General features: G+C 38.7%; 1 protein-coding gene across 3 annotated transcripts in view; it reads right to left on the reverse strand.

The window, feature by feature from the left end:
- Positions 1–16,674, reverse strand: part of KCTD3 (potassium channel tetramerization domain containing 3) — a 70,434-nt gene that overhangs the window by 6,790 nt on the left and 46,970 nt on the right. For all 3 annotated transcript variants that reach the window (XM_067729756.1, XM_067729754.1, XM_067729755.1), the window contains exons 13-14: positions 16,114–16,284; positions 12,038–12,193 (exon numbers count right to left, since the gene is read on the reverse strand). In XM_067729756.1, the coding sequence (XP_067585857.1) occupies positions 12,038–12,193; positions 16,114–16,284 (327 nt within the window). The remainder of the gene's footprint in view (positions 1–12,037; positions 12,194–16,113; positions 16,285–16,674) is intronic.

The raw sequence follows: 16,674 nt of genomic DNA on the forward strand, positions 1-16,674 counted from the left end.
CCTAAACAGACCTTTCTCCAAAGAAGACATACAGATGGCCAAAAAGCACATGAAAAGCTGCTCAACATCACTAATTATTAGAGAAATGCAAATCAAAACTACAGTCAGGTATCACCTCACACCAGTTAGGATGGGCATCATCAGAAAATCTACAAACAACAAATGCTGGAGAGGGTGTGCATAAAAGGGAACCCTCTTGCACTGTTGGTGGGAATGTAAACTGATACACCCACTATGGAGAACAGTATGGAGGTTCCTTAAAAAACTACGAATAGAACTACCATACGACCCAGCAATCCTGCTACTGGGCATATACCCAGAAAAAACCATAATTCAAAAAGACACATGCACCCCATTGTTCATTGCAGCACTATTTACAACAGCCAGGTCATGGAAGAAACCTAAATGTCCATCAACAGACGAATGGATAGAGAAGATGCGGTACATATATACAATGGTATATTACTCAGCCATTAAAAGGAAGGAAATTGGGTCATTTGTAGAGATGTGGATGGACCCAGAGACTGTCATACAGAGTGAAGTAAATCAGAAGAGGAAAACAAATATCATATATTAATGCATTTATGTGGAACCTAGAAAAATGGTACAGATGAACCTGTTTGCAGGGCAGAAATTGATACACAGATGTGGAAAACAAACATATGGACACCAAGGGGGGAAAGAGGTGAGGGGGTGCTGGTGTGATGAATTGAGAGATTGGGATTGACATATATACGCTAATAAGTATAAAATGGATAATAACCTGCTGGGGGGTCATTCAAGATGGCAGAGGAGTAAGACGTGGAGATCACCCTCCTCCCCACAAATACGTGAGGAATACATCTACATGTGGAACAACCCCTACAGAACACCTACTGAATGCTAGCAGAAGACCTCAGACTTCCCAAAAGGCAAGAAACTCCCCACGTACCTGGGTATGGCAAAAGAAAAAAGAAAAAACAGAGACAAAAGAATAGGGACGGGACCTGCACCAGTGGGAAGGAGCCGTGAAGGAGGAAAGGTTTCCACACACTAGGAAGCCCCTTCGCAGGCGGAAACTGCACATGGCAGAGGGGGGAAGCTTCGGAGCCACAGAGGAGAGCACAGCAACAGGGGTGCGGAGGGCAAAGCGGAGAGATTCCTGCACAGAGGATCAGTGCCGACCAGCACTCACCAGCCTGAGAGGCTTGTCTGCTCGCCCGCCGGGGCAGGCAGGGGCTGGAAGCTGAGGCTCGGGCTTCGGTCAGATCCCAGGGAGAGGAATGGGGTTGACAGCGTGAACACAGCCTGCAGGGGGTTAGTGCACCACGGCTAGCCAGGAGGGAGTCTGGGAAAAAGTCTGGAGCTGCCAAAGAGGCAAGAGGTTTTTTCTTGCCTCTTTGTTTCCTGGTGCGCAAGGAGAGGGGATTAACAGCGCCGCCTAAATGAGCTCCAGAAACGGGTGTGAGCCGTGGCTATCAGCGTGGAAACCAGAGACGGGCGTGAAATGCTAAGGCTGCTGCTGCAGCCACCAAGAAGCCTGTGTGCGAGCACAGGTCACTATACACGCCTCCCCTAACGGGAGCCTGCGCAGCCCGCCACTGCCAGCGTCCCATGCTGCAGGGACAACTTCTCCGGGAGAACACACGGCATGCCTCAGGCTGGTGCAATGTCACGCTAGCCTCTGCCGCCACAGGCTTGCCCCACACTCCATACCCCTCCCTCCCCACGGCCTGAGTGAGCCAGAGCCTCCAAATCAGCTGCTCCTTTAACCCCGTCCTGTCTGAGCGAAGAACAGACGCCCTCAGGCGACCTACATGCAGAGGCAGGGCCAAATCCAAAGCCGAACCCCAGGAGCTGTTCGAACAAAGAAGAGAAAGGGAAACATCTCCCAGCAGCCTCAGGAACAGCAGATTAAATCTCCACAATCAATGTGATGTACCCTGCATCTGTGGAATACCCGAATAGACGACGAATCATCACAAAATGAGGGGGCGGACTTTGGGAGCAATGATATATATTTTTTCCCTTTTTCTCTTTTTCTGACTGTGTATGTGTAAGCTTCTGTGTGTGATTTTGTCTGTATAGCTTTGCTTTTACCATTTGTGCTAGGGTTCTGTCTGTCCTTTTACGTATTTATTTTTTTAGTATAGTTTTTAGCGCTTCTTATCATTGGTGGATTTCTGTTTTGGTTTGGCTGCTCTCTTCTTTCTGTTTTTTTAAATTACTTTTTCATTTTTTAAATTTTTAATCATTTTTTAAAATAACTTTATTTTATTTTGTTTATTTATTTATTTTCTTTCTTTTTTTCCTTCCTTTTATTCTGAGCCATGTAGATGACAGGGTCTTGGTGCTCTGGTCAGGTGTCAGGCCTGTGCCTATAAGATGGGAGAGCCGAGTTCCAGACAGTGGTCCACCAGAGACCTCCCGGCTCCATGTACTATCTAATGGCGAACATCTCCCAGAGATCTCCGTCTCAACGCCAAGACCCAGCTCCACTCAACGACCTACAAGCTACAGTGCAGGACACCCTATACCAAACAACTAGCAAAACAGGAACACAACCCCACCCACTAGCAGAAAGGCTGCCTAAAATCAAAGTAAGGTCACAGACACCACAAAACACACGAACGGATGCGGACCTGCCCACCAGAAAGACAAGATCCAGCCTCACCCACCAGAACACAGGCACTAGTCCCCTCCACCAGGAAGCCTACACAACCCACTGAAACAACCTTTGCCACTGGGGACAGACACCAAAAACAGGAACTACGAACCTACAGCCTGCGAAAAGGAGACCCGAAACACAGTGAGTTAAGCAAAATGAGAAGACAGAGAAACACACAGCAGATGAAGAAGGTAAAAACACACCAGACCAAACAAATGAAGAGGAAATAGGCAGTCTCCCTGAAGAAGAATTCAGAATAATGATAGTAAAGATGATCCAAAATCTTGTAAACAGAAGAACTAAAGAGCAAACAAACAATGATGAACAACACAATAAATGAAATTAAAAATTCTCTAGTAGGAAACAATAGCAGAATAACTGAGGTAGATATTCCAGATAAGTTACCTGAAAGATAAAATTGTGGAAATAACTACTGCAGAGCAGAAGAAAGAAAGAAGAATGAAAAGAATTGAGGGCAGTCTCACAGACCTCTGGGACAACATTAAATGCACCAACATTCAAATTATAGAGGTCCTAGAAGAATAAGAGGAAAAGAAAGGGACTGAGAAAATATTTGAACAGATTATAGTTGAAAACTTCCCTAATATGGGAAAGGAAATAGTTAATCAAGTCCAGGAAGCACAAAGAGTCCCATACAGGATAAATGCAAGGAGAAACATACAAAGACACATATTAATCAAACTATCAAAAATTAAATACAAAGAAAAAATATTAAAAGCAGCAAGGGGAAAACAACAAATAACATACAAGGCAATCCCCATAAGGTTAACAGCTGATCTTTCAGCAGAAACTCTGCAAGCCAGAAGGGACTGGCAGGACACATTTAAAGTGATGAAAGGGAAAAACCTACCATGAAGATCACTCTACCCAGCAAGGATCTCATTCAGATTCAATGGAAAATTAAAACCTTTACAGACAAGCAAAAGCTAAGAGAATTCAGCACCACCAAACCAGCTTTTCAACAAATGCTAAAGGAACTTCTCTAGGCAGGAAACAGAAGAGAAGGAAAAGATCTACAATAACACACCCAAAACAATTAAGAAAATGGTAATAGGAACATACATATCGATAATTAACTTAAACGTAAATGGATTAAATGCTCCAACCAAAAGACTTAGACTGGCTGAATGGATACAAAAACAAGACCCATATATGTGCTGTCTACAAGAGACCCACTACAGACCTAAGGACGCATACAGACTGAAAGTGAGGGTTTGGAAAAAGACATTCCACGCAAATGGAAATCAAAAGAAAGCTGGAGTAGCAATTCTCGTATCAGACAAAATAGACTTTACAACAAAGACTATTACAAGAGACAAAGAAGGACACTACATAATGATAAAGGGATCAATCCAAGAAGAAAATATAACAATGGTAAATATTTATGCACCCAACATAGGAGCACCTCAATACATAAGGCAAATACTAACAGCCATAAAAGGGGAAATTGACAGTAACACAATCATAGTAGGGGACTTTAGCACCCCACTTTCACCAATGGACAGATCATCAAAATGAAAATAAATAAGGAAACACAAGCTTTAAATGATACATGAAATAAGATGGACTTAACTGATCTTTATAGGACATTTCATCCAAAAACAACAGAATACACTTTCTTCTCAAGTGCTCATGGAACATTCTCAAGGATAGATCATACCTTGGCTCACAAATCAAGCCTTGGTAAATTTAAGAAAACTGAAATGGTATCAAGTATCTTTTCCGACCACAACACTATGAGACTAGATATCAATTACAGGAAAAAATCTGAAAGAAATACAAACACATGGAGGCTAAATAACACACTACTTAATAACCAAGAGATCACTGAAGAAATCAAAGAGGAAATCAAAAACTACCAGGAAACAAATGACAATGAAAACACGGCGACCCAAAACATATTGGATGCAGCAAAAGCAGTTCTAAGAGGAAAGTTTATAGCAATACAATCCTACCTTAAGAAACAAGAAACATCTCAAATAAACAACCTAACCTTACACCTAAAACAATTATAGAAAGAAGAACAAAAAAACCCCTAAGTTAGCAGAAGGAAAGAAATCATAAATATCAGATCAGAAATAAGTGAAAAAGAAATGAAGGAAACAATGGCAAAGATCAAAAAAACTAAAACCTGGTTCTTTGAGAAGATGAACAAAATTGATAAACCATCAGCCAGACTCATGAAGCAAAAAAGGGAGAAGCCTCAAATCAGTACAATTAGAAATGAAAAAGAAGTAACAACTGACACTGCAGAAATACAAAGGATCATGAGAGATTACTACAGGCAACTATATGCCAATAAAATGGACAACCTGGAAGAATTGGACAAATTCTTAGAAAAGCACAACCAGGAAGAAACAGAAAATATAAACAGACGAATCACAAGCACTGAAATTGAAACTGTGATTAAAAACTATCCAACAAACAAAAGCCCAGGACCAGATGGCTTCACAGGCAAATTCTATCAAACATTTAGAGACAAGCTAACATCTACCGTTCTCAAACTCTTCCAAAATATAGCAGAGGGAGGAACACTCCCAAACTCATTCTACGAGGCCACCATCAACCAGATACCAAAAACAGACAAAGATGTCACAAAGAAAACTACAGGCCAATATCACGGATGAACATAGATACAGAAATCCTCAACAAAATACTAGCAAACAGAATCCAACAACACATTAAAAGGATCATACACCATGATCGAGTGGGGTTTATCACAGGAATGCAAGGATTCTTCAATATAACAGACCAATTAATGTGATACACCACATTAACAAACTGAAGAATAAAAACCACATGGTATCTCAATAGATGCAGAGAAAGCTTTCGACAAAATTCAACACCCATTTATGATAAAAACCCTCCAGAAAGTAGGCATAGAGGGAACTTACCTCAATATAATAAAAGCCGTATATGACAAACCCACAGCTAACATCGTCCTCAATGGTGAAAAACAGAAACCATTTCCACTAAGATCAGGAACAAGACAAGGTTGCCCACTCTCACCACTATTATTCAACATTGTTTTGGAAGTTTTTGCCACAGCAATCAGAGAATAAAAAGCAATAAAAGGATTCCAAATCAGAAAAGAAGAAGTAAAGCTGTCACTTTTTACAGATGACATGATACTATACATAGAGAATCCTAAAGATGCTACCAGAAAACTACTAGAGCTAATCAATGAATTTGGTAAAGTAGCAGGATACAAAATTAATGCACAGAAATCTCTTGAATTCCTATATACTAATGATGAAAAATCTGAAACAAAATTAAGGGAATACTACCATTTACCACTGCAACAAAAAGAATAAATTATCTAGGAATAAATCTACCTAAGGAGACAAAAGACCTGTATGCAAAAAACTATAAGACACTGATGAAAGAAATTAAAGATGATATAAACAGATGGAGAGATATACCATGTTCTTGGATTGGAAGAATCAACATTGTAAAAATGACTATACTACCCAAAGCAATCTAGGGATTCAATGCAATACCTATCAAACTACCACTGGCATTTTTCACAGAAGTAGAACAAAAAACTTCACAATTTGTAATGAAAACACGGAAGACCACGAATAGCCAAAGCAATCTTGAGAAAGAAAAACGGAGCTGGAGCAATCAGGCTCCCTGACTTCAGACTATATTACAAAGCTACAGTAATGAAGACAATATGGTACTGGCACAAAAAAAAAGAAATATAAATCAATGGAACAGGATAGAAAGCCCAGAGATAAACCCATACACATATGGTCACCTTATCTTTGATAAAGGAGGCAAGACTATACAATGGAGAAAAGACAGCCTTTTCAATAAGTGGTGCTGGGAAAACTGGACAGCTACATGTAAAGAATGAAACTAGAACACTCCCTAACACCATACACAAAGATAAACTCAAAATGGATTAAAAACCTAAGTGTAAGGCCAGACACTATAAAACTCGTAGAGGAAAACATAGGCAGAACACTCTATGACATAAATCACAGCAAGATCCTTTTGGACTCACCTCCTCGAGAAATGTAAATAAAAACAAAAAGAAAGAAATGGGACCTAATGAAACTTAAAAGCTTTTGCACAGCAAAGGAAACCATAAACAAGACGAAAAGACAACCCTCAGGGCTTCCCTGGTGGTGCAGTGGTTGAGAGTCCGCCTGCCAATGCAGGGAAACGGGTTCATGCCCTGATCCGGGAAGCCCCCACATGCCGCAGAGTGGGTAGGCCCGTGAGCCATGGCCGCTGAGTCTGCGCATCCGGAGCCTGTGCTCCGCAATGGGAGAGGCCACAACAGTAAGAGGCCTGCGTACCGCAAAAAAAAAAAAAAAAAAAAAAAAGACAACCCTCAGAATGGGAGAAAATATTTGCAAATGAAGCAACTGACAAAGGATTAATCTCCAAAATTTACCAGCAGCTCATGCAGCTCAATATCAAAAAAACAAACAACCCCATCCAAAAATGGGCAGAAGACCTAAATAGACATTTCTCCAAAGAAGATATACAGATTCCCAACAAACACATGAAAGGACGGTCAAAGTCATTAATCATTAGAGAAATGCAAATCAAAACCACAATGAGTTATCACCTCACACCAGTCAGAATGGCCATCATGAAAATCTACAAATAAATGCTGGAGAGGGTGTGGAGAAAAGGGAACCCTCTTGCACTGTTGGTGGGAATGTAAATTGGTACAGCCACTATGGAGAACTGCATGGAGGTTCCTTAAAAAACCAAAAACAGAACTACCATATGACCCAGCAATCCCACTACTGGGCATATACCCTGAGAAAACCATAATTCATAAAGAGTCATGTACCACAATGTTCATTGCAGCTCTATTTTCAATAACCAGGACATGGAAGGAACCTAAGTGTCCATCAACAGATGAATGGATAAAGAAGATGTGGCACATATACACAATGGAATATTACTCAGCCATAAAAAGAAACTAAATTGAGTTATTTGTAGTGAGGTGGATGGACCTAGAGTCTGTCATACAGAGTGAAGTAAGTCAGAAAGAGAAAAACAAATACCGTATGCTAACACATATATATGGAAACTAAAAAACAAACAAACAAAACTGGTTATGAAGAACCTAGGGGCAGGACAGGAATAAAGACGCAGACCTACTACAGAATGTACTTAAGGATATGGGAAGGGAGAAGGGTAAGCTGGGACAAAGTGAGAGAGTGGCATGGACATATATACACTACCAAATGTAAAATTGATAGCTAGTGGGAAGCAGCAGCATAGCACAGGGAGATCAGTTTGGTGCATTTTGACCACCTAGAGGGGTGGGATAGGGAAGGTGGGAGGGAGGGACACCCAAGAGGGAAGAGATTTGGAGATATATGTATATGTATAGCTGATTCACTTTGTTATAAAGCAAAAACTAACATACCACTGTAAAGCAATTATACTCCAATAAAGATGTTAAAAAAACCTGCTGTATAAAAAAATAATTCAAAAATTCATAAAAATTTTTATATAACTTTTCAAAATTATATTTTATGCACTAAGACTGTAAAAACTGAAGGCAATAATTTGCTTGAGACTATACATTAAGAGTACTAGAAGGAGACCTGTTAAAATAGAAGCTCTACATTTACTATCTTTCAGAATGTGCTCAGTTTCTTATCACTTCAAGAAAGGGATGTATAAATGGAGTTACTTTATGTATTGATGTTACTTTTTTTGAAAACTTAACTTGCAAAATCTTAAAAAATAAAGTACAACTTCATTAAATAGAATTTCATTTATCAGAGCCTGTTGTACCCTTCAAGGATTTCAATCTAAAAGGTAAATTCAATTATTTTTACTTTATTGTACTTGGCAAGGTAGGAAAATGGCTCATATGTTTTAGAAAGAATGTGAACAATATGAAGTGTTTTTATGCAAAACTTACACATAAAATGTTAATAATTCTTTCCCAATACTCATTAGCTAAATATCAACTCATTATTCACAAAAAGTATGTGATGTACAACACATTTTTTAAAGATAGTATATCCCAAGTTATCTTATGTGAATCATACCTAATTTATAAACAGAATAACACTCTTATTAGTTAGCAAATACTTACGCTTACTATGTGCCACACTACATGCTTTACAAATCACTCATTTGAATCATCATAACAACCACATAAAGGATGCACTATTATCATCTCCATTTTACAAACCAGGAAAGTAAGGCACCAACAGGTTAGTTAACCAAAGATCTCTTAAGTTCTACTTGATGGAACTGGAATCCAAACCCAAGCTGTGTGGCTTTTCACTAAGCTATGCAGTTGCCCAATTCCTGCACAACTCTCTGAAGTCTAATTCTATTGAAATGAAAAGACAGTCCTCACTCAATAACCCATAAACAAAGTCAAAATATTGACGACGGGTGAAATAACTAGGAAAGAGGATTACGGGACTATATCTTCCCTCCCCCTCAAACTTTATTACTGATGTGAGATTCTCACATAACTTCATACCTTAAGTAATTATCCATACCTCCCCTCTTATAGTTTCCCCAACACTGTTGCCCAAATTAGCACCTTTCCTTCAGAGAACACAAAAAAATATCCTTACATCTCTGTTATCTTCAACGGGGGAGAAAGGAAGAGGACTCAAAAATATGACCTTTGAATGTACTCACCTTCTAACTAGCTCCATTTCTTTCTGGCACAGCTGTTTCCAGTATCTGTTACTCCATTCCCCTTTACCATCTACACTCCACCCCTACCACCCCCACTGACACTGGACTTTCTATTCTGTTCCACTAGTCTACATGTCTACCTCTTAGGATATTTTTTTTAAACGAAACTATGAACAGAAAAGAAAAAACATCTCCCTGGCCCTTTTAAACATTTTACATATGACTGTCTTAAGTAATTTACAGGGCTGCTTCTAAATATCTTTTATTCACATTACACATGTGCTCCCTGATCTGACGCCTGCCTATCTACCTAGTCTCATGTCCTACTATTCTCAGCTACATACCAACAATTAATGACGTTCTTGACATTTGCCAAACCTGCCAGGTTCTATTGGCCTCTATCCTTTTAACATGCTGCTTTCCCTTCCAGGAATGTCCCTGTCCTAGAACTTACACCTTCACATCTCAGTTCAAACTCCTAGCATCACCCCCTGCCGCCTCTCTCAGTTCCAACATTGAGACCTCTGTGAAGTGCTCTGCCTGAACATTGGTTTCTGTCAAAGTTAAGTGGGGATAAGATCTACCCCATAAAATTGTCCAAAAGATTAAATGTGAGTGTATGCTACAACACCCAGCACACAGACTAGCACTCTCTCCTGGGGGCTTTCCGTCCTATGCACTTGAGCAGTGTGCAAAATACAATCGTTTGCTTTTTATTCCCACCGCTCACTATAGTGTAAGTCGATGTTCACTGCAATTTTTTAGATTTCTAATGCCTGGAGCAAAAGTACACAATATCTGTTGATGCTACACCTTTAACTTACACTATGTTATATGTCAATTATATCTCAATAAAGCTGGAAAAAAAATGTTCAAATAAAACTTTCAGTGCCTATCATCACACTGGGAACTGGAATCGCACAGCAACTGATAAAAGTGACAACACTGAGCAGTTCTCTTTCTAAAAATACTAAGACTGTGGTACTACAATTCTCTTCAGAAGCTTACATTTCTTAAAGATAACTATTTTTGAAATCTTTACTGTGGGAGCAAATATCCTGATGGACATACATTTAATAGTTTCATGCATAACAATTCTGATCCACTCCTCGTTTTCCATCAGTGCTATAATTTCTGCTTATACAAGATGATCTACAAGGTGCATTAGTTCTTTCAAACAGATCCTTGAGGAAAATGATCTACCTCCATGAAGACTGTTTGTGTGTATGTATGGTGTAAGGAGAAATTGATTTGTTATAACTAACTTTATATACCCTTTGCTGAAATCAGTAGAGACATCCTACACTGTTTACTAATGGATGCCATCAAAACCACTCTCAGTATGTAAGAACACCAGCCCTTTTCCAGCTTCAAAGCTATTTTCAGGTTAATTATTAGCAACGAAGGAAAAAAGTATTTCAAGTTTCAAATGTGTACAGCCATTATGGCTTTTAATTATAAACAAAAGTGGTTAGCATTTGGAGATAATATCACTTAAATCAGGAAATGCTAGTAAGATAAAAAATGTGCTCTCAACTTTTATTTATTTTGGGCTGCATTGGGTCTTCATTGTTGCACGTGGGCTTCCTCTAGTTGCGGCGAGCGGGGGCTACTCTTTGTTGCGGTGCACAGGTTTCTCACTGCGGTGGCTTCTGTTGTGGCAGAGCACAGGCTCTAGGCCTGTGGGCTTCAGTAGTTGTGGTGCACGGGCTTAGTTGCTCCACGGCATGTGGGTTCTTCCCAGACCAGGGCTCGAACCCATGTCCCCTGCATTGGCAGGCGGATTCTTAACCACCGCGCTACCACGAAAGTCCTCAACGTTTTAAACAATGAAAAATGATGCTATAATACAGATTTTCCTCAACTTATGATGGGGTTATGTCCCGATAAATTACTCCTAAATTGAAAATATCCTAAGCCAAAAATGCATTTAGGGGGGCTTCCCTGGTGGCGCAGTGGTTGAGAGTCCGCCTGCCGATGCAGGGGACACGGGTTCGTGTCCCGGTCCGGGAAGATCCCACATGCCGCGGAGTGGCTGGGCCCGTGAGCCATGGCCGCTGAGCCTGCGCGTCTGGAGCCTGTGCTCCTGAACGGGAGAGGCCGCAACAGTGAGAGGCCCGCGTACCGCAAAAAAAAAAAAAAAAAAAAAAAAAATGCATTTAGTACACCTAAGCTACCAAACATCATAGCTTACCCTAGCCTACCTTAAGTGTGCTCAGAACACTCACATTAGCCTACAGTTGGGCAAAATCATCTAATACGGAGTCCATTTTATAGTAAAGTATTGAATATCTCATGTAATGTACTGAATACTGAAAGTGAAAAAGAGAATGGCTATGTGGGTACAGACTGATTCTAAGCACATCACTTGTTTACCTTTGTGGTCACGTGGCTGCCTGGGAACTTTGGCCTGCTGCTGCCGCCTGTCACCACGAGAGAATATGGTACCACATATCCCTAGCCCGGGAAAAGTTCAAAATTCAAAGTACTGTTTCTATTAAATGTGTATCACTTTTGTACCTTCATAAAGTCAAAAAAAAATGTATATTTTGTGGCTTTATAGAACTTAATCAGAAAAAGATTAAACTTCTGTTTTAAATGAGTTTCAAAGTGAAAATGAAAAACTTATATTTAAAACTCCTTTTTAGGTTTCTACTACAGATAATATACTTCTTCAGCATTGCCTACACAGTACTTGAAAATGTCCCCCCAAAAGATCTAGCTCACCTATGTCGTTTCCAGAGGAATAGCTTCCATGGCTTTCTGTCTCCTCCAGGGACAGTATCTTGAACGATGCTAGAGGAGTAGAACCTGGCTGAGTAGAGATCATTCCTCTGAATCGTGTTACCGTCCATGTCCGGACATGATTATTATCTGCACAGACTAGGAGAGAAAGAGAGCACACAACAGTTGTTAATAAATATAGATTATGAGAGCACCAACAAAATCACCTTTATAAACATATTTTAACTTTTTTCACTATAATTTACAGAAAACAGATCGTAGCACATTTTGAGTGGCAAACAGCTTACTTATCTTAAAATTACACTTAATCTGTACCTAGCCAACAAAAATGAGATAACTGAATATGGTTTACCTTGCTGCAAATATAAGGTATATAAGTAAAATCTATGGATCCTTATAAAAGTAGCCTGTAGGGTATGAATTTAGAGAAGGTTAAAAAAAATGTGTATGTAAGAGAGAAGATGCTGAATATTTTTCTGTTCTGTGGCTAAACTCCATTGTAAACAAGTTGCCTAGTTTATTTTTTCCAACCATATAAATTGTTTCTGCTTATGTTACTCCAATATTAAACAACCAAGATCAGGAGCTACTGAGAATTTACTGGCACAAATAACATTTGTCAAGAAGCTTATAGGAACCAGTTATTTTTTGCTCATTCACAGTTGCATCAAGAAAAATTAAGATTTCAATACTAAAGCTGAGAATTATTTTTATATGAGAGTCTGCATTTAAAAAACATATTCCAATTAGCTTTATTTTTTCACGGTAATATTAAGTGGGTATATATTGAGATATCTCCTAACAAGTAATCTATTTCTGCTGTTTTTTCTGTCTGAATAGATACTCTGCTAAAAACTGTAAACCAAAAAAATGATATCATTAATGTAAGAACTGTACTTTTGTGGCGTGCCTTAATAAAAAATGTATTAATTTGCCATTTATTATGAACTCATCAGTATCTACTAGGAAAGTATCCAAAACTTCTTATATGCACACAACATTTCCTACTGGATAAAATGTCACAGTTGCATATTTTAAACAAAACTTCAGAAATTTAATTTTGGCAGACAGCAATAAGAATAAAAAGTGTACATATGTTACTTATACAACAAAATTCTCAGTTCTCAGGATGCCAGTTTTCTGGTGAAAAAGAAGACATTTACTTCTAGGCTACTGAATCAGCTTCATGGGAAATAATTTCCTAATTTCATTATTAAGCTTACTAGGATTCAGAAAAATAACAAATACTTCTAGCTGACTCAAAAATGCAACTATGGGATTGACATATATACACTAATATGTATAAAGTAGATAATAAGAACCTGCTGTATAAAAAATAAAATTCAAAAAATAATGCAATTATGCAATTTTGTTAGTATTAATCATTATCTAACATTTCAAACCTACATGAAATACTTGTTGTTAAAACGCAAATTTAACTACGTAGCTCTTTGACATCACATCCAACAATAACATCATTACCATCAAAATAATATCAACTGCTACTGAGTATGGCATTGTCATTTAAACATCAAAACAATCTTGCAAAGAAATAGTCTATTTTCTCACGGGACCAAATTACCTCATTTTATACAACATTTATTCGTAAGGACTATGCTAAGTGCTGAGAATAGGGTGGAGAACAAAAGCTTCTGCTGCTGTAGAAACTTACTATATTCTAGAAGAGGGAAAGAGATGATAAATAAGAAACAAAGTGATAAGTCTGTGAAGAAAACAAATCAACATACTGATAGCAGAAAGTGCCTGTTAGACAGAGGGCTGGCTAGTTTAGACAGGGTGGCCAAGGAGGCCTCACTGAGGAGGTATTTGAAATGGGACCTGAATGTCAAGGAGAGACAGCGAAACAACCATCTAAGAAAGAAGATGTCAAATGAAAAGAACAAGTGCAAAGTTTCTAAGGCAATTTAAGAAATAGAAAAGCCAATGAGTTAGGTATCATGAGCAGTAAGAAAAGTGACATGGGAGGCGTGGTGAGCAGGTGAGCAGGATCCGGAACAGGAAGAGCCGTATTAATCTGTTCATTCTGTTCATTCTATAAACAGAAAGAAGCCATCGGAAATCAGATCTGCTTTGCATTTCTTTTTCTTTTTTTTAAAATAAATTTTATTTATTTATTTATTTTTGGCTGTATTGGGTCTTCGTTGCTCTGTGTGGACTTTCTCTAGTTGCAGTGAGCAGGGGCTACTCTTCGTTGCGGTGCACGGGCTTCTCATTGCGGTGGCTTCTCTTGTCACAGAGCACGGGCTCTAGGTACACAGGCTCAGTAGTTGTGGCTCGCGGGTTCTAGAGCACAGGCTCAGTAGCTGTGGCACACACGGGCTTAGTTGCTCCACGGCATGTGGGATTTTTCTGGACCAGGGCTCGAATCCGTGCCCCCTGCATTGGCAGGCGGATTCTTAACCACTGCGCCACCAGGGAAGTCCTGCTTTGCATTTCTAAAGATATTTCTGGCTGCTGTGTGGAACATGTACCATAGGGAGCCAAGACAGAAACAGGGAAAGAATGGAGTAACCTAGGGGAGAAATGCTGATTTGAGCTAAGGGGCTGGCAGCAATGGACACAAAGTGAAGTAATCAGACTTGTGATGTATGTTGAAGCAGAGAAACGGGACCTACTGATGTATTACACGTTATGTGGAGGGCAGGGGGAGGCGGGTGCAGTGAGAAAAAGGGAAGAATCAAGTGTGATTCCTAGATTTTCAGCTTGGGTAAATGAGTAGTGATATTGTATACTAAGATGGCTTTTGAGACAGAAATCAAAAGTACTATTTTATCTAGGTTAATTTAGAGATGCCTATTAAACATACAACCAAATACTAAGCACAAGCACTGGATATACAATTTGGAACTCTGTGGATGGTCACAGGTGAAGGGCAAGTCTGGGAGTCACTGGCATGTAGATAATAATATTCAAATCACCAGGGAAAGTACAGACAAAGAATGGAAAATCTAGAAAGAGATCTGAGGCAATCCAACACTTAGTAACTGGGCAAAAGAGGAGGAACCAGCCATACAGAGTGAGAAAAACTCCTCAGCGAGGCAGATATTAGATGAGTACTGCTCTATGAAAGATTAAAAAAGAGACTGTTTCAGAAAGGCATAATTACGTCCAAAACAATGAGACATTCAATAAAAGCATATTCATCCATCCATCCATCCATTCATATATGGACAAGGTATTTCAGCTCCATTTGGTGTTTAATTAGTGAAAGATGCAGCATCTTTTTATATTAGGTAGTCTTCATATAAACAAAGCTGATGCATGAAAAGGATGTTTATAAAAATTTAAGTTAGGCAGGAGCTGATCTACAAAAGATTTAATGCAAGATTGTTTTAAAAAAGCAAACTACTGATAAACCTGACTCAATTCAATTTTCATCAACGCTTTCAGAAATCATCTATCATAGACATTGAATCTCATGATGGAATTTTACTTTGTGATCATTTTATTTTGTGTCAGGCTAATTTTGCTTGAAAATCTGTAACTAATTTTTTAAGTATCAAATTAGTATCTAAATGTTAGAAACATATATGACTATGAAGAACAACAAACCCACAAATGTTATTTTCTTCACATCTCTTTACACATTTTACTAATTTTTAACAGTAGTTGATGTTAGACTACTAACATTCTACTAACTTTAGCATTAAACCTTAAGACAACACAACCAAATTTATATTATATTCATACTTGAAAAATTTCTCTAATAAAACATTCTTCAACAGGATTATGATAAATATTCTGAAGTAAAATATGCCATAAGAACCAAATATTAAAATAGAGAGTAAATAAAAGATATGATGCCTTCTAAATTTATGTATACTACAACCAGACAATATCAAAGAAACCTCAGAAGACAATCATAGTATTTCTTCAGTTATTAAACTTTTCTACCACTTTTTCTGGTGTGTTTTTCTTACATAAAACACTGCTTTTATATTCTTTTAATTTGTAGGAGTCTAAAAAATAACACCCAAGGCAAGGTTTTACATGACATGAGGTAGACCTCCTTACCAGTACTAATAAAATCACTTTACCTGATACAAGATGCTTCTCTGAGAGCATGATTTTTGTGACGGGACTTCGGTGAACTGTGAAGGTCTGAAAAAGCTGAGGGCCTGACCCAACCGTCTCTGGGTGCTGCACAATTACTCGTACTGCTCCAGAGCTCGTACCATAGGCAATCTCAATCCAGTTACCACTGACACCTAACCAAAATCAAAAATTGAAAGGTGATATAATAGAAGACAATAAAAAGAAAGCTGCCCTTGCAAAGTGTTCCCTGTGATAGAAGAGGCAGAGCTGGATTCAGCACTTGTTATCAGCCCCAAATCCAGCTCAGCAAAGAAATCTTAAGACTTCTCTGACCATCTTAAATTCATTCTTTCCTTTACAAATCTTTTCCTAACACTCACTCCAATATAGAATTGTTCACTCTCTCCCTTGTACTATGTATTAGGTTCTATCAGAGCAACTGTAACACCCCAATTCTCTATTTCCATGTCTATCTACCTCTACTCTTTATTGATAAGAGACTGAATCATAATCATTTTTTAATCTATATCACCTTACAGAGTGCCTGAGACATAGTAGGTACT

The sequence above is a fragment of the Pseudorca crassidens genome, chromosome 2 (genome assembly GCF_039906515.1).
Source record: "Pseudorca crassidens isolate mPseCra1 chromosome 2, mPseCra1.hap1, whole genome shotgun sequence".
Classification (NCBI taxonomy): Eukaryota; Metazoa; Chordata; class Mammalia; order Artiodactyla; family Delphinidae; genus Pseudorca; species Pseudorca crassidens.